Source organism: Nansenia antarctica (assembly GCF_963989245.1).
Source record: "Nansenia antarctica genome assembly, chromosome: 5".
Lineage (NCBI taxonomy): Eukaryota > Metazoa > Chordata > Actinopteri > Argentiniformes > Microstomatidae > Nansenia > Nansenia antarctica.
The window spans coordinates 35,423,302-35,447,488 of NC_137690.1; the positions used below are offsets into that span (position 1 = coordinate 35,423,302).

Consider the following 24,187-nt stretch of genomic DNA (forward strand, 5'->3'; position numbering starts at 1 on the left):
GTTTTTAGCATTGCCCATTCAGTGTTTGAGGTGGACCAACATTCAAATACGCCTGTCGTGTTCAATGTTTATATTGTATTTTTAATATATAATAATATTTTATATATATATATTCACAAATATATTCACAAATGAAGCCAAAAAGCGTGAGAATTTATGTATATGCAGTATATTTGAATATTTTCTATATGGACACAGTATTGCACACCGTGGTAGAGAAGGGCTGCCTACCTGTTTGAGTGTGAGAGTCTTGGCCCTCTCCTTGGAGGTTCCTGTCTCCCACACACAGATGGCCGTGCTGGTGCCCCCGGTGATGACCAGCTTAGGGTTGGGGCAGATGGCACACAGGATCTGACCCCACTCCGAAAGACACTCGTACACTATCACCGCCTGTAGAGAGAGAGAAAGGAGATGTGTCACTTCCACACTATCAGAGCCTAGAGGGAAAAAAGAGAAATGGGGACTGGACATTCAGGATGTAGAGGAAACATGGGACTGGTCACTGGGTACCTTCTCCTCACAGCCCCCTAGCAGAGAGGACAGACATGCCATCAGGTGCCAGCTGAGACGACAGGGATTTTGTCAATCATTTGTTTCTGTAACCAATAACAGAGCCAAGAGAATCCTTGTCGGACAAAGACCAGGGGTGTATTCCAAGAAAGGCGATTAGAGACAATCGAGACTAGTTTTGCTAATTCGCGATAATTTCAGCTCGAGTTTCGTTCCATGAATGTGGCTCAAATAATTTGCTGCTTGGTTCAACCAATCCTTCAGAACAAACCAGGTAGCGACCAGGTTTACAGGCTGGTTTAAGTAAGACGTGTGTCAAAAATGTCTCACAGGCGGAAACTAAATCTCGAACGACTGTTTCGTCAAGTGTCTTTTTGGAAATAGTTCCCACCTTTTACGAGATAGATAGATCATTTTATATTTTGAAAGTTTGATAGATAGATAGATAGATTAAAAGGTGTAAAAAAAATAGGTATGTCTATCAACTTGCATCGACAACATCACAGTGGTGTGTTTGGTGCAGGGGTTAAGGCAGTAAGCTAGTTGTCTGAAGATTGCTGGTTCGATCCTTGATTTTTTTTTCATTTTTTTTTTTTTACATTTAACCGAAGCCTTCATGCAAATCGATTTACAATACATCTGTCTAAGTAAGTGAATCATCTATCCATCAGTAATTATAAGAAATAATAATCTATGACAAATCTAGGGTCCAGTTACAATGCTAGAAGAACATCATTTACAGGCTTCAAACACCATTGTAATCGTGTCAGTTTTCGTAAATTAGCATTAACTTTAGCAATAAATGTATACATACATTTTTAGATTAGATTCAACTTTATTGTTATTGCAGAGTACAAGCATCAGACAACGAAATGCAGTAAAAAGTGGGATTTAAACCGACACTTTGATATTATGGCATCGGTTAATAACACTATGCCATCGTGATTTACTGACAGGCCTGCTGCTGATATCACCACAGTAGTGAATATTAATTTATTCAAATATGAACATAAAACAATAAGTAGGGGCTATGACCTATGCATTTAATCGGTCAGCAATTTCTTGCCAAACCATTTCCCTCGCCTTGTTAGGAATCTGAAATGTCAGGGGAGGAAATGTTCAAATGCGTAAATCCTAACAGACCGGCGGTAGACTCGGACTTCAGGCACACAGACGCTTGCCATCTGCAGAGAATCTCGGACGACTCTGCCATTATGGGGTGTGTCAGTGGAGGCCAGGCTCTGTTTCCCACAAATGTGACACGGTCTGGTCGATTGGTCCGCAAGTTGCCATCCAATTTAATGTTGACTTTGATAGGTTTATTTTTAATGTTAAATTACTTTATTATTTAGAAATATTTTTTTATAAACACATTTCAGGGTTGTTGAAAATCAATGACACATCGCTAGTGAACTCACACAGCTTGTTTTGTGAGCCTGACTGTGATAGGTCCATACCTGACCCTGACTGTGATAGGTCCATACCTGACCCTGACTGTGATAGGTCCATACCTGACCCTGACTGTGATAGGTCCATACCTGACCCTGACTGTGATAGGTCCATACCTGACCCTGACTGTGATAGGTCCATACCTGACCCTGACTGTGATAGGTTCATACCTGACCCTGACTGTGATAGGTCCATACCTGACCCTGACTGTGATAGGTTCATACCTGACCCTGACTGTGATAGGTTCATACCTGACCCTGACTGTGATAGGTTCATACCTGACCCTGACTGTGATAGGTCCATACCTGACCCTGACTGTGATAGGTCCATACCTGACCCTGACTGTGATAGGTCCATACCTGACCCTGACTGTGATAGGTTTATACCTGACCCTGACTGTGATAGGTTCATACCTGACCCTGACTGTGATAGGTTCATACCTGACCCCCTGACTGTGATAGGTTCATACCTGACCCTGACTTTGATAGGTTTAAACCTGACCCTGACTGTGATAGGTTCATACCTGACCCTGACTGTGATAGGTCCATACCTGACCCTGACTGTGATAGGTCCATACCTGACCCTGACTGTGATAGGTCCATACCTGACCCTGACTGTGATAGGTCCATACCTGACCCTGACTGTGATAGGTCCATACCTGACCCTGACTGTGATAGGTTCATACCTGACCCTGACTGTGATAGGTCCATACCTGACCCTGACTGTGATAGGTCCATACCTGACCCTGACTGTGATAGGTCCATACCTGACCCTGACTGTGATAGGTCCATACCTGACCCTGACTGTGATAGGTTTATACCTGACCCTGACTGTGATAGGTTCATACCTGACCCTGACTGTGATAGGTTCATACCTGACCCTGACTGTGATAGGTTCATACCTGACCCTGACTTTGATAGGTTTAAACCTGACCCTGACTGTGATAGGTTCATACCTGACCCTGACTGTGATAGGTTCATACCTGACCCTGACTGTGATAGGTCCATACCTGACCCTGACTGTGATAGGTCCATACCTGACCCTGACTGTGATAGGTCCATACCTGACCCTGACTGTGATAGGTTTATACCTGACCCTGACTGTGATAGGTTCATACCTGACCCTGACTGTGATAGGTTCATACCTGACCCTGACTGTGATAGGTTCATACCTGACCCTGACTTTGATAGGTTTAAACCTGACCCTGACTGTGATAGGTTCATACCTGACCCTGACTGTGATAGGTTCATACCTGACCCTGACTGTGATAGGTCCATACCTGACCCTGACTGTGATAGGTCCATACCTGACCCTGACTGTGATAGGTCCATACCTGACCCTGACTGTGATAGGTCCATACCTGACCCTGACTGTGATAGGTTCATACCTGACCCTGACTGTGATAGGTCCATACCTGACCCTGACTGTGATAGGTCCATACCTGACCCTGACTGTGATAGGTCCATACCTGACCCTGACTGTAGGTGTGTTTCCATTAGAGTTTTTCGAAAAATAAATGCGATATTTCTAACATTTCGAAAAAGTACAATTACGATAATGCAGCCGTTTCCATTCAAATGTATTTCGCTTCTCATGAGTCACGCATCCTCGTCTCGCGAGGGTAATACGCTGCTATCTCCCGCGAAATTCAATTTTGCGGAAGAAGGAAGAGCAAAAGATGGATATTCCAAACATGTTGCGAGCTGGAACTGTTGTTTTGATGGCCACAGCTGCTGCTGTTGTGGTTGTCAACAACAGAAGACGAAGGCAGCGGGTGATCCACCACGAACGGCAGAGTCCGTATGTGTGGGAACGAGCACGTTTGAAGGATTTCTGGGAGAGAATTGTTTTAGAGGAATTCACAGAGGCATTGTGGATTCAGAATTTCAGGATGAACCGGGAAACGTTCAATGTGCTGTGTGATTCTATTGAAGACCTTGTGGCCCCAGACCCGTTATGCCCCCGGGAGGCAGTTCCTACTCGAAAGCGAGTGGCTATCGCCCTTTACAAGCTGGCAACCTGCGCCGAGTATAGAGTAGTTGGTGAAACGTTTGGTGTCAGCAAAACCACTGTACATAGATGTGTGTATGGGGTATGTCGAGCCATATGCAGCAGGTTGCTGAAGCAAAAAATCAGAATGCCAGATGTGGACGAGGCCCTGGAGATCGCACAGCGCAATTATGAGGCACACAAAATACCCCAGGTCTACGCTGCGATCGACGGGTTGCACATACCAATTCGTGGTCCGAGTGAAGGCTATCGTGATTACGTAAACAGGAAGGGGTGGACATCAATCTGCCTTCAGGTTGTATCTGATGATCGATTAATTATCAGGGACATCAACGTGGGAACGCCTGGATGCGCGCATGATGCTGCTGTGTTTGCAACATCACAGCTGTTTCTAAGGTAAAACTCCAAATCTTATAGGCTACTTGACGCGAAGTTGCGAAAAAACCGTTTCCATTACACTTTTTCGAAATACTTCAATATCGAAACGTTTCAAATACCACCTCCTGAGAGCGTGAAAACTTTTTATCGATAATTGGGAGGTTTTTCGAAAATGTGCTGTTTCCATTACCAGTAATTCTTTTTTTTCTTTTCGATATGTCGGTTTTGCGAAATTCTAGGGTGTATGGAAACGCAGCTTGTGATAGGTCCATACCTGACCCTGACTGTGATGGGTTCATACCTGACCCTGACTGTAGCGGCCCGGCCCGTCTCATTGGGATTCACACCACGCATGTTTAACTTGGTACCATTTAGAGGTTAGGTTTGCTTCTTTTCAATTAGATATTAATTGTGAATGGCATTTTGACTAGGGGTGCCCACATTTTTGCACCCCACTGTATCTATCAATAAAGTACCTATCTATCAAAGTCCATATTCTAGTCATGCAGGGCAGACATGGGGACATGGCCTAGCAGCGTGACTTACCAGCTCCATCAAGTAACTACTTACCAAAAAAACGAAACTAAACCAAAACATATTTCAAAATAAGTACAGAACAGCTCAGCGATACATGGGATATGCCTTAGATAATTATGTGTGCTTTCAGCAATCAAAAGACTGTCTAACTCATGGATGACTGGGCCACACACTGACACTGACAGACAAACACACTGACAGACACACACACTGACTGACAGACACACACACTGACACACACACACACTGACACACACACACACACACACACATACATACACACACACACACACACACACACACATACATACACACACACACACACACACACACACACACACAGCCAGCGCAGGGCGGTGGGTGACCTCTGACCTTGTCAGACTCGTAGGGCGCCAGGCGGCAGCTGAGGTCGGCGAAGCCCCAGGAGAAGGTCTTGTTCCAGGCCGGGGGCACTAGGACCTTGTTCTGCTCCACGGCCAGGACGCCCTTGTCAGTGCACACGATCTGCCCCACCGGGTCCTTCAGCTCTGCAACACGCAGGCAGGCAGAGTCAACACACACACACACACACACACACACACACACACACACGCACACACGCACACGCACACACACACACACTAGGGATGCACGATATGCATTTTTTCATATCGATACCGATAACCGATGTTTACCCGCTTCTCGTGGCCGATAACCGATATGTGACAGGGTTTCATTAAAAGGTCCCCATCCCGGCAATTGTGAAACCTCGCAATCAAGCCAAACAACTCTTGTTGTGAAAAAAAATGTTTTCATATCCAACAGTTTTACATTCACTAAATACCTACATTTAGTTAGCAAAGTCGGGTGGGGGTTATTATTCGTATTAGTGTGGCAGTGTGTGTAGCCACGCCCACTCCAGCTGTATTTAAGTAGCCATGTGCGTCTGGACTTGTTGACAAATTTACAAGATGGATGCGGACGCTCTAGCTAATGCTATAAACAGGATTTCTGAAGCCGGTAGAAATATTGACAGTGGGCAATTAATGAACTCCTTCATATTGGACTATACATAATGGGAACTCCGAACGGGAACTCCGAACTCCGAATCTGACGATGACGAAGAAGACAACAGAATTTCAGACATTGATCTCCACTTCACTTTCATGGGACAGTCGTCTGCAGACAGACCTTCTGCTGTGTTCTTGGGTAAGTTTTAGTGAGTTACATGTGTTGTATACTAGGATTTTGTGAAGGGTTTTTCCTGCATAGAGAATTATGAGGCGGCCGCCTCCGTCATATTTCTAGCCGCCTCTAGCTCTCGAGTTATTTTCTACAAGCGTTGCACTCGGTGGATTTCTGTCATTTCTAACTGCAATTGCGGCATTGCGCCGACGTGGTGGCGGGGGCGCTGTTTCGCAAATAAGTTAGCTTTCGTTTTTGCTAGCGAAATAGCTGATAGTTGATGTTGACTGCTCAAGGAGAATACATATTTGAAAGTACAGAATGCCTGAGAGCCTTATATTGCATTATATTACATAATTTTTTTATTGGTCATCTGGTGCCTGAATATTGTGTTTTCCCACCATAAATTGATGCAGAAAGGGCACAAATTGGTGTATATCAATTCACCAGAATGCAAGAAATTAAGTGTTTAAGGACCCCCAGGCAGCCCTGCTTCATGGGTCCCCCCGATGTCAAACACCACTGGTACCACCTCCGCCTCATTTTGATCCAGGAAAAACCCTGTTGTGTTGTTAACTTAGGATAGCCAAACAGGTATTTGTTGTTTTGTGAGTAAGGTAGATAACTGATGCTAACAACAGGGCTATCAGACCACTGAAACTGCTCAACACAATTATGCCACCCCTCTCCAAAACTAATGAGATGGTGGGAGGAAGAAATACATTGTCAAAGATGAAACATAATGAATAAATACATTTGTTGCAGACCTACTAAACATGCAACATACTGTACAGTATGTTTCATGCACCATTTTAGTGTGTTCGTGTGTACCAGCTAGCCAAACAAGTGTTAGCTTGTTAGCTAGCTAGCCAAACAAGTGTTAGCTTGTTAGCTAGCTAGCCAAACAAGTGTTAGCTTGTTAGCTAGCTAGCTAGCTTTGTTAGAGATGTACAGTAATAGATTATAGAAAAAGTAAATGCTTTTGTAATGAACGGTAATGTTATGTGGAATCAAAAATAATGATTAATTCATTGATATGTAGATTTGCTGATTTGCTGTTCAAGAGGCAGAGGCGAGGCTGCGTCACAGGAGCTTGGTGGGAGTGGTCACACGAGGTCGAGCTGGGCTTGGATCCTTTCCAACTCCCCAAATGAACACCAGGGGGAAGGAAAAGCGCCGCCTTGTTCAGGAGGAGGTGAGAGCAGCAGTGGAGGAGACAAGAACCTGCAAGGCAGTGGGAATGAAGCAACAGGGAGCTTGGACGAGATGGGAGAATGCGATTGAGAGGAAGGTGACCTGGGCTGAGCTTTGGAAAGCCGAGCCTCACCGCATCAAATTCCTCATCCAGGCAGTCTATGATGTGCTTCCAAGCCCGTCAAATCTGCACACATGGGGCATAGCAGAGACACCAGCATGCCAACTGTGTTCCAAGCAAGGAACCCTGGAACACATCCTCAGCTGCTGTACAAGGGCCCTTGGAGATGGACGGTACAGGTGGAGGCATGACCAAGTCCTGAAGACCATTGCTGAAGCCATCAGTGCAGGACTTGTGTGGGCAAAGCAGTTCCGACCCTCCAAGAAAACCATCGCCTTTGTCAGAGCTGGGGAGCAACCAACCCCTGCCAGGAAAACATCTGCAGGCATCTTGACCTCTGCAAGAGACTGGCAGCTGTTGGTTGACCTTGAACATCAGCTGAAGTTCCCCAGCCACATTGCAGTCACCACCCTGCGACCAGACATTGTTCTCTTTTCTGAGTCCACCAGGCAAGCAGTGCTGCTGGAACTGACAGTCCCGTGGGAAGACCGCTTGGAAGAAGCCTTTGAGAGGAAGCTCTCCAAGTACGCGGGACTGGTCAGTGACTGCCAGCAGGCTGGGTGGAGAGCGAGGTGTTTCCCAGTAGAGGTTGGTTGCAGAGGATTTGCAGCCCGTTCCTTGGCCAGAGCCTTCAGCAGTTTGGGCATCGATGGAGAGAGAAAGAGGAGAGCCATCCGCAGTACCACCAATGCGGCAGAGAGAGCCTCTAGATGGCTGTGGCTCAAAAGAGGAGAGCCATGGAGTCATGGTAGCTAGTTAGCCATCTGGACACAAGCTGGGGTCTGATCAGCCCCGGCTGGGTCACCTGGAGGAGGGTGTATGATGTTGAAAGACCCGAAACGCCCGATGATTCCAGGAACATCACTGAAGATGTGTCCAGAGGCATCAGTAGATGTATGTACACAGCGAACCCCCTGAGTCATCAGTGACAGCCAGGAAAGACTGGATGACAACCATGAAGAGTGTGGTGACTACTGGAGAGTCAGTGACAGCTCGGAGAGACGGCGACCGGGGGCAGAACGGGCTGGCAACCCAATCTGTGTCCTCTGAGAGGAGGACCCTAACAAAGCTACGATGAACTTAATGGAAAAATACCCCCAGGGGTGCCCGAGAGGGGGGGAGGATGAGCACCCCAGTCGGACGGACACAACGGTAACAGACTTAGGCAATGGACAAACGACTATGAGCAAGCAGTGTACATGCGGTAAAATCTGCAAGAACATCCATGGCTTAAAGATCCACCGAGCGAGGATGAAATGCCCGTTAGGAGTAGAAGCAACACGACGCACAGGTGTTCAACCTGGTGAGACCCAGGAGGTGCCAGGCCCGGAGTCACCCCATAGTGCCCAGAACCTCCAAGTGTTGCAGTCTAACCCCTCGAGCATCAAGTCCGACCGGAGGCGGATCAAATGGCCAGCAGCTAGCATGACTTCACTGTGGAAGCAGTTCGATGACGATGTCGACCAAATTCTGGAGGTAACGGTGAAGGGCGAGGCTGACAGGAAGCTACAGGCGATGACAACAATCATTGTCAGCATTGCAGCTGAACGGTTCGGCGTGGAGGAGAAGAAAAGCTCCGGAACATCTTACGTAAAGAACCAAAGAGCTGCAAAGATCCATAACATCAGGCAGGAGATGAAAGCGCTGAAGTCCCAGTACAAGGTGGCAGGAGAGGAGGAACGCACTGGCCTGGCCCAGCTAATGTGCATCCTACGGAAAAACATCAGGATTCTCCGCCGGGCTGAGTGGCATCGGCGTGAGAGGGCACGTAAACGTGCTGCATTCATAGCCAACCCCTTCAAGTTCATGAAGGATTTGCTCGGGCAGAAGCGCAGTGGCAAACTGGCCTCCTCGCAGGAAGAGATAGACCATCATCTGAAGCAGACGTACAGCGATCCCGCAAGAGAGCAGGAGTTGGGAGAGTGCAACATCCTCATAGACCCCCCTGAACCGGAAGAGCAATTCGACATGTCGGAGCTGCAGCTGAAGGAAGTCAGGGAGGTTGTCCGCAAAGCAAGGGCAAGCTCTGCTCCAGGACCGAGTGGCACTTCATACAAAGTGTACAAGAACTGTCCCAAACTCCTGCTGCGTCTGTGGAAAATCCTGCGAGTCTTCTGGAGAAGGGGGAGGATACCTGAACAATGGAGAGTGGCTGAAGGGGTTTGGATCCCGAAGGAGGAAAACTCCACTCAGCTAGACCAGTTCCGCATCATCTCCCTGCTGTGTGTTGAGGCAAAGGTTTTCTTCAGCACTGTTTCCAGACGGCTGTGTACCTACCTGGCAAAGAACACCTACATCGATACATCCGTCCAGAAGGGCGGTGTGTCAGGAATGCCAGGTTGTCTGGAGCATACCGGCGTGGTGACACAGCTCATTCGGGAGGCCCGAGAGAACAAAGGCAACCTGTCAGTGTTGTGGCTTGACCTGGCAAATGCATTCGGCTCCATTCCACACAAGCTGGTTCAGTTCACCTTGACGAAGCATCATGTCCCCAGCAGGTGTAGAGACCTCATCGCTGATTACTACAGCAACTTCAGGATGGGGGTCTCTTCAGGAGCAATAACATCCAGTTGGCACAAGGTGGAGATCGGTATCATCACAGGGTGCACTATCTCTGTGACACTGTTCTCCCTAACCATGAACATGCTCACCAAGTCTGCTGAGCCAGAGTGCAGAGGGCCCCGAACGAATTCCGGACAACGGCAACCACCCATCAGGGCATTCATGGATGACCTCACAGTCACGACAGAATCAGTCCCAGGCTGCCGGTGGATTCTGAAGGGACTCGAAAAGCTAGTGGGGTGGGCCCGGATGCGTTTCAAACCCGCCAAATCAAGATCTATGGTGCTGAGGAAAGGGAAAGTGGAGGACAAGTTCCGGTTTACCATCACAGGCACAGCCATCCCAACTATCACAGAGAAGCCAGTCAAGAGCTTGGGCAAGGTTTTTGACTTCTCTCTGAGGGACACAATATCCATCAAGTCGACCTGCACTGAGTTGGATGGCTGGCTGAAATCCGTGGACAAGTCAGGCCTACCCGGGAAGTTTAAAGCCTGGGTTTACCAACATGGCATTCTTCCCAGGATCCTGTGGCCCCTCCTTGTCTATGCGGTCCCTATCTCAACAGTGGAGACCTTAGAGAGGAGGGTCAGCAACCACCTCCGGAGATGGCTTGGATTACCAAGGAGTTTGAGCAGCACCGCACTCTATGGGAACACCAACAAACTGCAACTGCCCTTCAAATCCTTGGAGGAGGAATTCAAGGTGACAAGAGCCAGAGAAGTGGTCCAGTACAGGGACTCAAGTGATCCGAAGGTGGCTAATGCAGGGATCCAAGTGAGGACTGGCAGGAAGTGGAGGGCAGAGGAAGCTGTTCAAGAGGCAGAGGCGAGGCTGCGTCACAGGAGCTTGGTGGGAGTGGTCACACGAGGTCGAGCTGGGCTTGGATCCTTTCCAACTCCCCAAATGAACACCAGGGGGAAGGAAAAGCGCCGCCTTGTTCAGGAGGAGGTGAGAGCAGCAGTGGAGGAGACAAGAACCTGCAAGGCAGTGGGAATGAAGCAACAGGGAGCTTGGACGAGATGGGAGAATGCGATTGAGAGGAAGGTGACCTGGGCTGAGCTTTGGAAAGCCGAGCCTCACCGCATCAAATTCCTCATCCAGGCAGTCTATGATGTGCTTCCAAGCCCGTCAAATCTGCACACATGGGGCATAGCAGAGACACCAGCATGCCAACTGTGTTCCAAGCGAGGAACCCTGGAACACATCCTCAGCTGCTGTACAAGGGCCCTTGGAGATGGACGGTACAGGTGGAGGCATGACCAAGTCCTGAAGACCATTGCTGAAGCCATCAGTGCAGGACTTGTGTGGGCAAAGCAGTTCCGACCCTCCAAGAAAACCATCGCCTTTGTCAGAGCTGGGGAGCAACCAACCCCTGCCAGGAAAACATCTGCAGGCATCTTGACCTCTGCAAGAGACTGGCAGCTGTTGGTTGACCTTGAACATCAGCTGAAGTTCCCCAGCCACATTGCAGTCACCACCCTGCGACCAGACATTGTTCTCTTTTCTGAGTCCACCAGGCAAGCAGTGCTGCTGGAACTGACAGTCCCGTGGGAAGACCGCTTGGAAGAAGCCTTTGAGAGGAAGCTCTCCAAGTACGCGGGACTGGTCAGTGACTGCCAGCAGGCTGGGTGGAGAGCGAGGTGTTTCCCAGTAGAGGTTGGTTGCAGAGGATTTGCAGCCCGTTCCTTGGCCAGAGCCTTCAGCAGTTTGGGCATCGATGGAGAGAGAAAGAGGAGAGCCATCCGCAGTACCACCAATGCGGCAGAGAGAGCCTCTAGATGGCTGTGGCTCAAAAGAGGAGAGCCATGGAGTCATGGTAGCTAGTTAGCCATCTGGACACAAGCTGGGGTCTGATCAGCCCCGGCTGGGTCACCTGGAGGAGAGTGTATGATGTTGAAAGACCCGAAACGCCCGATGATTCCAGGAACATCACTGAAGATGTGTCCAGAGGCATCAGTAGATGTATGTACACAGCTGTAGAATAATACTGTGAATTTAAATTATTTCACTAGCCTACTCCTTACAGTACACTGAGTCTATGGAAAACCTACACTAGCAGTGTGTCCACACCTCTGACCTGAACTTTGTGTTACAGAATGACAAGGTGAGAGGTTCTGAGAGATGACACCTTGATGAGAGTCACCAGCACTTCAGGTATTTGTCATTGTATAAGCAATTCTATTTTATGAAGATAGTAGTAGGCTATTTCGTAAAAGTGGTGTTGGTAACAGTGGGCAATCATTTTAAATGTACTGTCTTCTTTTTTTATTACAGCTTTGATGCCCAGATGGGATGGGAAGGAACTACGCCGAAGTCCCACTAGATGCTTTATGGACTATAATGATAAATGCATGTGCACACGGACAACATTATAATTTTTTACCATTATTGTATTGCTCAATTGTATCTTGCCAAATGTTTTCCATTGCCATGAATTTTACTCTCTTGTACTTGTAATGGGATGTAATAAACTTTTGGCACACATGGCAATAAAAAATCATGAATCTTGAATTATTATTATTATTATTATTATTATTATTATTATTATTTAGCTATTTAAATGTGTCAGCCCTGCAATTTTGGTTAGCTGACAACCCCACTGACAGATGACAGGTAGGTAATGACAGGAAGTGTAATGGGGAAGTGGTTGTCTTGAGGGTGTGGTTGTCTTGAGGGAGTGATTAGGGTGGAATTAACCAGCTATTGTTCCCACCCATTACCTCTGTGAAAAGGTAATGTCTCTGAAGACTTTGAGGCTAGATATCTCAGTACGGTGGTTCAGGGGGTATCAACATTCAAATATCCATGACTTCTTCAACTTGTTTCAGATTTCAATGTATGACACATAATTTTAAAGCTTACAATCTACCCTTTCATAATCTGGAAAAAACAGAAAAATGATTTTGCCCTAGTTGCGGACCTTTTAACCAAGCCCTGTCACATATGAGAACAGATATAATTTCACAGTTGATAACCTGTAACCTGTTGATAACCATGCACACCTGAAGGTAAGAAAGGCTAGTGAGCAAAGATTGATGATTTAATAGTCCATAGTGATCTCACCAAATCTAACTTACATCACTATTGTTAACACAACAAGAGAACACTTCTGACTCTTCAAATGTTGAAATCTTAACTGTAACTTCAATGGAATCCCAAGCTGTGCCGTCCAGCCATTTTCGCCGTTCACTCATGAGTCAAATGCCGGTAGATTCGCGTCTTGCTCCCTTTAACACATGTCGGCGTTTCCCTGGTTGCGAGATCTAAACTACTAGAACTGAAAGCGGCAGGTAACAGGCACGTAACATCCATGCTGTATATATAAATAAATATATTTGACTACCAGCACTCGTATCTATACCAAACGCGGAGATTGTATGAGCCCCGCGTCAGTCAGCCTTTCCGTAGAAATACATCGCTCCGTTATACAGTATATCTAACGTTACATGTTTTAAGGCTGATCTGTGCATGATAGTGCTGCATTATGTTGATCTATTTATATCGATCTATTCTTGCCAATTCCTTATTACCAGTGGAAAGGGGGAAGGCTAAAACACTTTGAATGGAATAGATAGGACTTTCCGTTCAATGGAGGAAGCATGATACTCGCGAGTTCATCTCGCTTTTCCCCCCGTTGATGTATTAAACAATCTAAGCAATATAATCAGAGCAGTTGTTATTATGTAATATTATTGATGGATGTGCCATTTTTGATGGAGAGCAGTGAGCAGATGACTGGATGTGAGCATGTATTTGACTAATGCCGATAGATTCGCGTCTTGCTCCGAAACCGGAGCTGTCGGCGCTGACAGGATTTTACAGCGTTCCTTCAAACTATCGTAATTCATGAACTATATGCCCAATCTAAAAAATTCAAACAGTTTCTGAAAGCAGAGAAGTTGCACTTTTTGAACAGTTGAACTTTCTTAGGCTTATTACGGTAGTTCATCGAACTTTTGCCGAACATGTATTGCAAATTGCAAACGCACTATCTGCCTCAGAAACTCTGAAAAATGTCCACACCGGGGAAGCCATGTTTCGCTCTCGTCTCTACACTGCGTGGCTGTACGCAGCCGCAGCATCATGAGCGCGATAACCGGAACCGGAAATATTTCCGGCTTCATATTATCGGCTAAAATGTAATAAAACCGATAAATATTTAATAACATTAACTTCCCAATATCGGGCCGATAAATATCGGCGCCAATAATATTGTGCATCCCTAGTCAACACACACACACACACACACACACACACACCTGGCGGCAGGCAGGCAGAGTCAACACACACACAGCTGGAGGCAGATACTTATGGACATGAAGTAGCTCTGCTCTGAATGTGAACACATTGACTTTGTCATTCTGGGGGATTGATGGCAAATTATTTTTTAATTGAATCCATTTTAAATGGAGTCTATAACACAACAAAATGCGGAAAAGGTGAAGGGGTCTGAATACTTTCCGAAGGCACTGTACACAAGCAGACACAGGCAGGCAGGCAGACAGACAGACAGACCGACAGACAGACACACAGACACACAGGCAGGCAGGCAGACAGACACACACACAGGCAGACACACACACAGGCAGACAGACAGAGAGACAGACAGGCAGGCAGACAGGAAGGCAGGCAGCCAGGCAGACAGGCAGGCAGACAGGCAGGCAGGCAGGCAGACAGACAGACAGACAGGCAGACAGGCAGGCAGGCAGGCAGGCAGGCAGACAGGCAGGCAGACAGATATCAGGGTTTTTCCTGCATAGAGAATCTTTGGGCAGCCTGTCTGAAAATGTCCATAAATGCACAATAAAAATGTGAATGTATTTGAGTAGAAAAAAGATACGCCCCATACCTTTGACAGGGCTGAGGGAGGGCCGCAGGGGGTCAGGTGACCTACCTTTGACAGGGTTGAGGGAGGGCCGCAGGGGGTCAGGTGACCTACCTTTGACAGGGCTGAGGGAGGGCCGCAGGGGGTCAGGTGACCTACCTTTGACAGGGCTGAGGGAGGGCCACAGGGGGTCAGGTGACCTACCTTTGACAGAGTTGAGGGAGGGCCGCAGGGGGTCAGGTGACCTACCTTTGACAGGGTTGAGGGAGGGCCGCAGGGGGTCAGGTGACCTACCTTTGACAGGGTTGAGGGAGGGCCGCAGGTTGTCCAGGTGATGGAAGAAGATCTTGTCGACTGAGGAGCTGAGAGAGGCGGGCAGGCCGGGGAGCTCTCCTCCGTTAGACCTGCTGCGCACGCGCTTGGGAGGGTGAGGCTTCTTAAACAGCTGGAAACACACACACACACACACGTGACACACGCGACACACACGTACACACAAACACGCAAACACACACGTTATGTTTATGGATGTAATCATAAATATGACCACATGATACAATGAAATGTATAATAAGAGGCGTAAGAGGCAAGAATCCCTAATAGTACAGCGGCTTAGCACAATAATTGTGCACTTTTTGAAGAAAGCATGACATTTCTACCATAGTTAGTACATACCATAAGGTTTATTTTCAGATGTGGAGGGAAGTCTGATTTGACCCCAGAGGCCCGGGAGAGGTCAAATTCAAGATGGCCGCCAGGCCACTGTGTCTAATGTTCAAACACGCTTAATTTTAGAACCAAACAGAGTAGAAAAACACTTTAGGTGTCCTTTCCAACTAAGTTAGGGATGCCTATTCATTTGGTGATACTTTTGAGATCGCCAGAATTCAAGAAAATGCATTTAGGTCAAGGTCAAGGTCAAATTACATTGAAATTACGTGATTACATGAAACTTTGCTTCTATTTTGATACTATTGTTATGGTTAGTGTAGAAAAGTAGTACACACTATCCAGACTTAGGCAGGCGAAGGATGCAAAAAGGTGGTTTATTTCAAAAACAAAATTGTACGGAACTCAAGGTACACACAACTAACAAACTAATGACAAACCGACGAAAGACAAGGGAAGACATGAGGGGATATACGGGGAGCAAACATTCAAGCAGACATGAGGCAGGTGAAGGACAAGACCAAACACAAGTGGAGACAATTACACATACTGTAATCATAGGACACGAACAGAACAATACACAGAGCTGCCAACAGGGGGAGCCTAAGAAACACAGGAAAGTGACTGACACGGGAACTGGGAGACCAGAAGACAGGAGGGACAAGAGAAGAGACACCACACAAGACATTAACCATAGCAAACCACAAGACCAACACAACACAAGACCAGAACAGAACTAGAACACAGACCACAAAGTCTCTGAGGTGGAGGTGGTGGCAGGGGTGATGATGTGGAGGGCAGAGTTCATGTGGACGGTAACAAGTTGAGACACAGTTCATGGAGGCAGTGACAAGGTGTGAGGCGGTCCTGGGGGGTGGGGCAAGGGAGTGGCAAAGTCTCGGAAGAGTGACAGGGAAAAGAGTCTATAATGATGGAGACAAGGGCTAGGTTCACAGTATGTTGTCATGGGAGGAGACAGGGGCAAGTGTCCCAGCAAGGAAGCAGGGCGGAGTCACAGAGCGGGGCAAGGTGGAGCAGGGCAAATTGTAAGAACTATCAACTAACAACTATCAAAATCTAACAATCTCCAGAACAAAAGCACAGATCAGTGCACTTAAGTGCAGCTTTGGCACACTTGCACCGTCCAGTAAACCCTTTCTCACAACGACAGCGGATCAACTCATGACACGATTTTGAGGCTTCAGGGAGAGTGGTCCAGAGTGGCTGCCAACCAGTTTTTTCCTTTGTCCAGCCCCAGTCAGATGGCTCGGGCATCTTTGGATCCAGGACCAGTGCCTGGTTCCAACAGTTGGCCTGGTAGCAAGTGCGCTTGATGTGCTCTTTGAGGGCTGCCTGGGTTGGAGGAATGTTTTCTAAAGTTCTGGACTTCTGTGTGAAGAGCTGTTTCCTAGCATCATTCACCTCCGTGCTCTCACTGGTTCGGTCATACATTAGCACCACAAATCTTTCTAGCAGTAATTTTGACTCTTCACTGACCTCACCTGGCATGCACAGGAGTTCATTGAAAGCATCATTGACCTCTGGGAAAGACTTCCAAGTCTCCCAGGCAGTCTTCTTTCCTCGGCCAGCGAATGTAGAGACAGTGTCACACCCAGTGAAAGCATGAAAGACTGGGAGAGTCTGGCACTGTATGGGACTCATTGTGGCAACCATTTGGTGAACAGCTATGTACCTAAAGCTTGACCCGACACCAAAGGCAACCCACAGCTCATCAGGAGCTATTTTGCTAAATGAAGCCACAGCCAGTACCACCACATCGGTATCAACGGTACGTATGGTCACCTTCTTACACCCCTTCTGCACAGCATCTGCCACATGCAGAAGTAGACGAGTGTCTGCCTCCTCTTGTGAACATGGGACAAGGCAGGCCAAGCATAACTCAGCGGGAGAGCAGAGGACTCCAGTTCCAACTGTTGCATACAGTTCCTTGCCCTGTGGTAGAGGTAGATGAACAGCTTTGTGTGACAGGAAAGAAAACAACTCCGTTTTGTTCTCATCGCATCGAAGGAAGTCCTTCCAGTTCTTAGGCATCACAGTAGGAGGAGCCACCCTTTTCCTGGTGCCCTTTCCCCTCTTCTGTCTGGTTGAGGCTTTCAGGCTGGCAGGTAGATATACATCCCAGACAAGGTCAACGCGGGTGCTTTTCTGATGTTGAGCAGAGATGTATGGTGCAAACACTGTTTCTCCATACTCTTCAAATGTTCTTGATGTGCTAGGATTTAGCATTTGAACCACCGCTGCACCATCAAGAATTACTGCATCAGCTACAGGCACACTCTTGTTTTCGAGCAGATCTGACTCCAGGCAGCGAAGTAGATCTGCTTTAACCCCAATCCGAAGTTTTCCTCCAGTTGACAGAGCTGGTGGGGCTGCCTGGTTTTCATGGGAGAATATTTTTTTTATGTCTCCATCTCGTGTTTGACAGGAGATGTACAGCCTTGAAAAGAGACCACAGTCACTCTTCAGTGCTGCAAGGTGTGTCTTGTCTTTTGACTTTATTTTGACAGGTGGCCTACTGAACAGTGGGAACTTGTTCTTTCGAAGTGTCTGCGTGACAGGTGTTGTACACTGTTCTAGCCTTTCTGTCACAAACTTGCTGTACTGCTCCTCACCAAGGGTCTCGATCCTTCTCACAGTTTCAGCCACTTGGGTGTCCATGATGTCCCTTGTGTCAATGACTAGTAGGTCTTGGCTGTGTTCTAGAAAATGATTCCCCATCTCTTCCAGCACTGTCACAAGTGCCTTAACCTCCTTCAGGAATGCTGCTTGCACACCAGGGTGTTGGTCATGGTGATTGTGTCCAGTGTCACTAACTCCATGCTGTTGCTTTATTGCCTGTTCCTCAAACTCTTTAGTGATCCTCATTCCCGGCTATAATCAAATTCAATGTCTTTGCATGTTACAGTTAGGAACTAAGGCTTTACTCAAGTGTACTAATATTGTCTGTTCATAGTAAGTCTTGTTATCTTTACCTGTTGATATTTCATCAGAAGTGCTCTCTGTCTCGTGCATACTGCACTATCACGGAGTGTTGGCGTTACTACTGGTAACCGTAGCTACTGGTGCCCTAGAGGGCCATCTGCTGATAACTCTGTGCTTAGCAGGAATAAATAAAATAAAATAACCACCCAGTAAATAATAACTAATAACTGAATAATGCAGGGCAATAAAAACGTTTTTTTTTCCTCATAAATACAGAGTTCATAAATAAAAAGAAATTTTCTGAGGTAAATTTTTTACATAGACCTTGACCTAAATGCATTTTCTTGAATTCTGGCGATCTCAAAAGTATCACCAAATGAATGGGCATCCCTAACTTAGTTGGAAAGGACACCTAAAGTGTTTTTCTACTGTTTGGTTCTAAAATTAAGCGTGTTTGAACATTAGACACAGTGGCCTGGCGGCCATCTTGAATTTGACCTCTCCCGGGCCTCTGGGGTAAAATCTGACTTCCCTCCACATCTGAAAATAAACCGTATGGTATGTACTAACTATGGTAGAAATGTCATGCTTTCTTCAAAAAGTGCACAATTCCTCATAATATGAGAGCTAAGCCGCTGTACTATAATGTTTCGCGGTTATCAAAGCAAAAGGAAATATATTTATTAATAAAACAAAAAAAACATTGATGATTAATCTGGGAAAATTGCATCTGTCATTTCATAGTGAAGCCTATTAGAACCGTGTTCATATGAAGGCCTTTGGCAGCACTGGCATTTCTGACATGTGGATGTCTCAATAGCTGTTTGGGGATCAGATCTGTCTCAGTACCTGTTTGGGGATCAGATCTGTCAACAGTAGCTGTTTGGGGATCTGATCTGTCAACAGTAGCTGTTTGGGGATCTGATCTGTCAACAGTAGCTGTTTGGGGATCTGATCTGTCAACAGTAGCTGTTTGGGGATCAGATTTGTCTCAGTACCTGTTTGGGGGTCAGATCTGTCTCAGTACCTGTTTGGGGATCAGATCTGTCTCAGTACCTGTTTGGGGGTCAGATCTGTCTCAGTATCTGTTTGGGGGTCTGATCTGTCTCATACCTGTTTGGGGATCTGTCCGAAGTTGTTGATGAAGCCGATGGTGGCGGTCTCTTTGAGGGGGTCGTTGATGTTGTAGATGTCAACCTGGCCCTCGTAGAAGAGGTGGTGGAACACGTTGACCGCCTCCACCGCAGGAGGGCCTTGCTGCTTGAAACCAAAGATCAGGTCGATCCACTCATGCAGGTGAGCACTGACGTAGTCACACTCCAGTGCCTGGGGGGGGAGGAGGAGGAGGGGGAGGAGGAGCGGGGGGAGAAGGAGGAGGAGGAGGGTGGGGAGGAGGAGGGGGGGAGGAGGAGGAGGGTGAGGAGGAGGATGGTGGGTGAGGAGTAGGGTGGAGAGGAGGAGGAGGAGGAGGGTGAGGAGGAGGAGGGGGAGGAGGAGGTTGAGGAGGAGGGTGAGGAGGAGGGTGAGGAGGAGGAGGTGTGTGGGTGAGGAGGAGGGGGAGGAGGAGGAGGAGGGTGGGTGAGGAGGAGGGGGAGGAGGAGGAGGAGGAGGGCGAGAAGGAGGAGGAGGAGGGGGAGAAGGAGGAGGAGGAGGGGGAGAAGGAGGAGGAGGAGGGGGAGGAGGAGGAGGAGGGTGGGGAGGAGGAGGAGGAGGAGGGTGGGGAGGAGGAGGAGGAGGAGGAGGAGGGTGGGTGAGGAGGAGGGGGAGGAGGAGGAGGGTGGAGAGGTTGAGGATGCAGAACAGAGTTGGGGATCAAAGTGTCCGTTAAATTGAAGGAACATTTTCAGACATCATCAACCTGGTGAATTAAGACATGTAGTCTATGGAGATAAACACCCAGGCTGGGGTTACAGTAACACAACAACATGCAGTATTCCCCACCTGGCGGTGGACTCTGATGAACTCTCGGGGGTCCCCCTTGGCCCACGGGGGCAGCAGGACGTCTCCCAGCCTGGTGCCGTTCTGCTTGGCACCTGTCAGGGTGGAAGGTCAAGGAAACAATAAGGAACACGTTTCCTCTCCGAAGCTTCGTATGATAATGTAACAGACAGCTAGTAGTCTAGTATCAAATATGGAAGTTCATTTGATACTAGACCACTAGGATTTAGGTCATGAAAGTCTGAATCATGACCCGGAGCAAGTGGATGAGTTTACAACATTGTTGCATAAATGATTTCTCTGATTTGCGTTCTCACAGCCCTTCAAGTAAACAAAGTAACATACGCAATCGAAGCAACAGACGTGGTAGTTGATTGGTCAGAAAAAAAGAAAATTGCCCATTCGTCCCGCAGGTTGATGTCTGAAAATGTTCCTTCAATAGAAAAAAAGAAAATTGCCCATTCGTCCGGCTCTTATCGTCCGTTCTCACCAAAAGCGAAGCGAAGCAAAGTGATGGATGCGTCGTTTCTAACCAGAGCGAAACCACCCTTTTCAAGTGGAGCATGCTCGGTTGTTTGCTCCGGGAGTGACTTCGAATGCGAACAGCTCCAAACGACACAGAGCAAAGCAAATTTTATCCTAAACTCTGATTCCAAGTGAAGCAAATGTTCTAGTGAGAACACACCCTTAGAGTCGCAGTCGGATTTAGGAGCAAGTCTTCTTGCTACCTCCAGGCAAGTAAGTTTATTCATTTAGCGGTGGATCCGTTTTTGCACCCATTCATATGGAACAAAAATAATACACAACTGTTACATCGTTGTTTGGCCAAAGATGTGTTCACTGACTACGGCCCTAGCTGTGACATTGGTGAATGTGACCTTGAAAATGCTCACTAAAACTATGTTTATTGCTTTCGGTCTCCAGGCTCTTGGACCATTGTAAACAACAGCTGTATGACGCGTCACTTATCAATCAAACCAATCAGCGGTCTGCAGTGTCACATCGTAGCACGGATAGTACCTTTCTCTCCGGAAGGGAAGCTAACATCAGTATGGGTACTACGGCCCGGTACGGCCCAGTTGGCAGTGGAGAAAGCAAAACAAAGCGGGCACACGCGTTCTGGTACGGGACGGTAGTGGAGAAGCACCATTACATGTCATAGGAATACTAGGAACTAGTGTCAATTAAAGGAGTAAGATGGTAGAAACCTGCCACCTCTGGCAAACATGGGTAACTCCACTCCCATGGTTACCCCTGGTAACAACATGTTCCCATGGTTACCCCTGGTAACAACATGTTTATATGGTTACCCCTGGTAACAACATGTTTATATGGAACACCCCTGGTAACAATATGTTTATATGGTTACCCCTGGTAACATGTTTATATGGAACACCCCTGGTAACAACATGTTTATATGGTTACCCCTGGCAACAACATGTTTATATGGAACACCCCTGGTAACAACATGTTCCCATGGTTACCCCTGGTAACAACATGTTTATAGGGAACACCCCTGGTAACAACATGTTTATATGGAGCACCCCGGGTAACAACATGTTCCCATGGTTACCCCTGGTAAGAACATGTTCCCATGGTTACCCCTGGTAACAACATGTTTATATGTAAGTGTCTGGTAGGACACCTTTTAAGCAGCACAGTACAGACATGTCTCTTTCCAGGGATCTCATTCCCTGATCTCTACTGATTAAACATCGTCATGACAACCATTTGGAAGTATTCCGAAAGCTTGAAGGTGGACCTTTAAGTGATCGTATGTACTTTGCATTGCAAATGTAAGCATTGAGCTTGTTTATCTGATCATTCAAAATGATTGTTGGAAGTATAAGCTATCCAGTACATCTATAGACTGTATCTATTCCAAGTTCATGAACATTACAAACAAACTGAACAGACAGAACATACAATAACACTTAATCAGTCATTTGACCCCTATGAGTAAAACAAATGTTTATATCTTCGCACTCGATCAAATTTCAGGACCCTCCTTTCATGACTTTTCCTAGATATGTGCGTTCAACCACCCAGTATTCTTACATTTTCAAAGTCACATCAGGATAAGCTAGTATGAAGCTATTTTGCAGTTTTTCTGTGTAGGAGGCAGGCTAATTTACAAGCGGCCAACAAGTGGTTGTAAGCGTCCTTGGGTTTTTGAAAGGCGCTATAGAAATCAAAGTTATTATTATTATTATTATTATTGTGTGTAAATAGCAGCTTGAGCATTGTGAATTTACCCCCGAGGCGGCTCTTTTAGTAGGTAAAAAAGGCACGGCTGTTCTAGTGTTAATAAAGAATAAATAGTGATGTTAAGTCTGGTGCTGTGCTGACCGAGGTCAAAGTTGTTGGAGTTCAGCATGAACTCAGGCAGGTAGAAGAACTCTGGGATCAACTCCTTCACGTCGGCCATGTTGTGTTTGGAGGCGGAGAGCCAGGCCTCACGCACGCTGTGGAACATCCTGTCTGCCAGGTCAAAGTGACCCCCCTGAGGACGGACACACACACACACACACACACACACACACACACACACACACACACACACACGGCTTGTCTTATGTTGGCTGTTTACTTTGAGTTGATGTGAAACAGGTAACATGAGGTAGTACAGACTATCCACTTCATTTTATTGTAATATTATTTGTGTATATGTTTAGAGGGGATTTCAGCTTTAATGGGAGAGAGAAAGCAGACTGACAGAAAGGAAAATATGTAGTAAGGGTTAGGAAATACTATGAACCTAGGGCAGCCTTTAGGTGCAGAAACAGGGCTATCATTTGTATGAACAAATCAATATAATATATATCATATTTCTTATATTTTTAGAAGATGTGATGAGACATAATCCGATAGTTATGAAAAATGCAAGTAGCGTTTGCATGTTGTGCAATTCATTCTAGACTGTTTACTGGTAGAATAACCACATGTTCCTCAAAAACATTGTAAAAGACAAGGTGCAATAAAAACAACATGCTGCAGCGTATTCTAACCCTAACCCTCTTACCTGTCTGACCCTAACCCTCTTACCTGTCTGACCCTAACCCTCTTACCTGTCTGACCCTAACCCTCTTACCTGTCTGACCCTAACCCTCTTACCTGTCTGACCCCAACCCTCTTACCTGTCTGACCCCAACCCTCTAACCTGTCTAACCTACAACCCTAATGCTCTTACCTGTCTAACCCTCTAACCCTCTTACCTGTCTAACCTACAACCCCAACCCTCTAACCTGTCTAACCCTCTTACCTGTCTGACCCTAACCCTCTTACCTGTCTAACCCTAACCCTCTTACCTGTCTGACCCTAACCCTCTTACCTGTCTGACCCTAACCCTCTTACATGTCTAACCTACAACCCTAACCCTCTTACTTGTCTGACCCTAACCCTCTTACCTGTCTAACTCTAACCCTCTTACCTGTCTAACTCTAACCCTCTTACCTGTCTAACCTACAACCCTAACCCTCTTACCTGTCTAACTCTAACCCTCTTACCTGTCTAACCCTAACCCTCTTACCTGTCTAACCTACAACCCTAACCCTCTTACCTGTCTGACCCTAACCCTCTTACCTGTCTAACCCTCTTACCTGTCTAACCCTAACCCTCTTACCTGTCTAACCCTAACCCTCTTACCTGTCTAACCCTCTTACCTGTCTAACCTACAACCCTAACCCTCTTACCTGTCTAACCCTAACCCTCTTACCTGTCTAACCCTAACCCTCTTACCTGTCTAACCCTAACCATCTTACCTGTCTAACCCTAACTTTCTTACCTGTCTAACCCTCTTACCTGTCTAACCTACAACCCTAACCCTCTTACCTGTCTAACCTACAACCCTAACCCTCTTACCTGTCTAACCCTAACCCTCTTACCTG

General features: G+C 46.9%; 1 protein-coding gene across 1 annotated transcript in view; it reads right to left on the reverse strand.

The window, feature by feature from the left end:
• wdfy3 (WD repeat and FYVE domain containing 3) overlaps positions 1–24,187 on the reverse strand; it is a gene marked incomplete at both ends in the record, with an annotated part of 216,286 nt that overhangs the window by 11,903 nt on the left and 180,196 nt on the right. The window contains 6 exons of the mRNA XM_080531591.1: positions 232–390; positions 5,257–5,411; positions 15,045–15,195; positions 19,476–19,688; positions 20,304–20,395; positions 22,650–22,803. Of these exons, the coding sequence (XP_080387717.1) occupies positions 232–390; positions 5,257–5,411; positions 15,045–15,195; positions 19,476–19,688; positions 20,304–20,395; positions 22,650–22,803 (924 nt within the window). The remainder of the gene's footprint in view (positions 1–231; positions 391–5,256; positions 5,412–15,044; positions 15,196–19,475; positions 19,689–20,303; positions 20,396–22,649; positions 22,804–24,187) is intronic.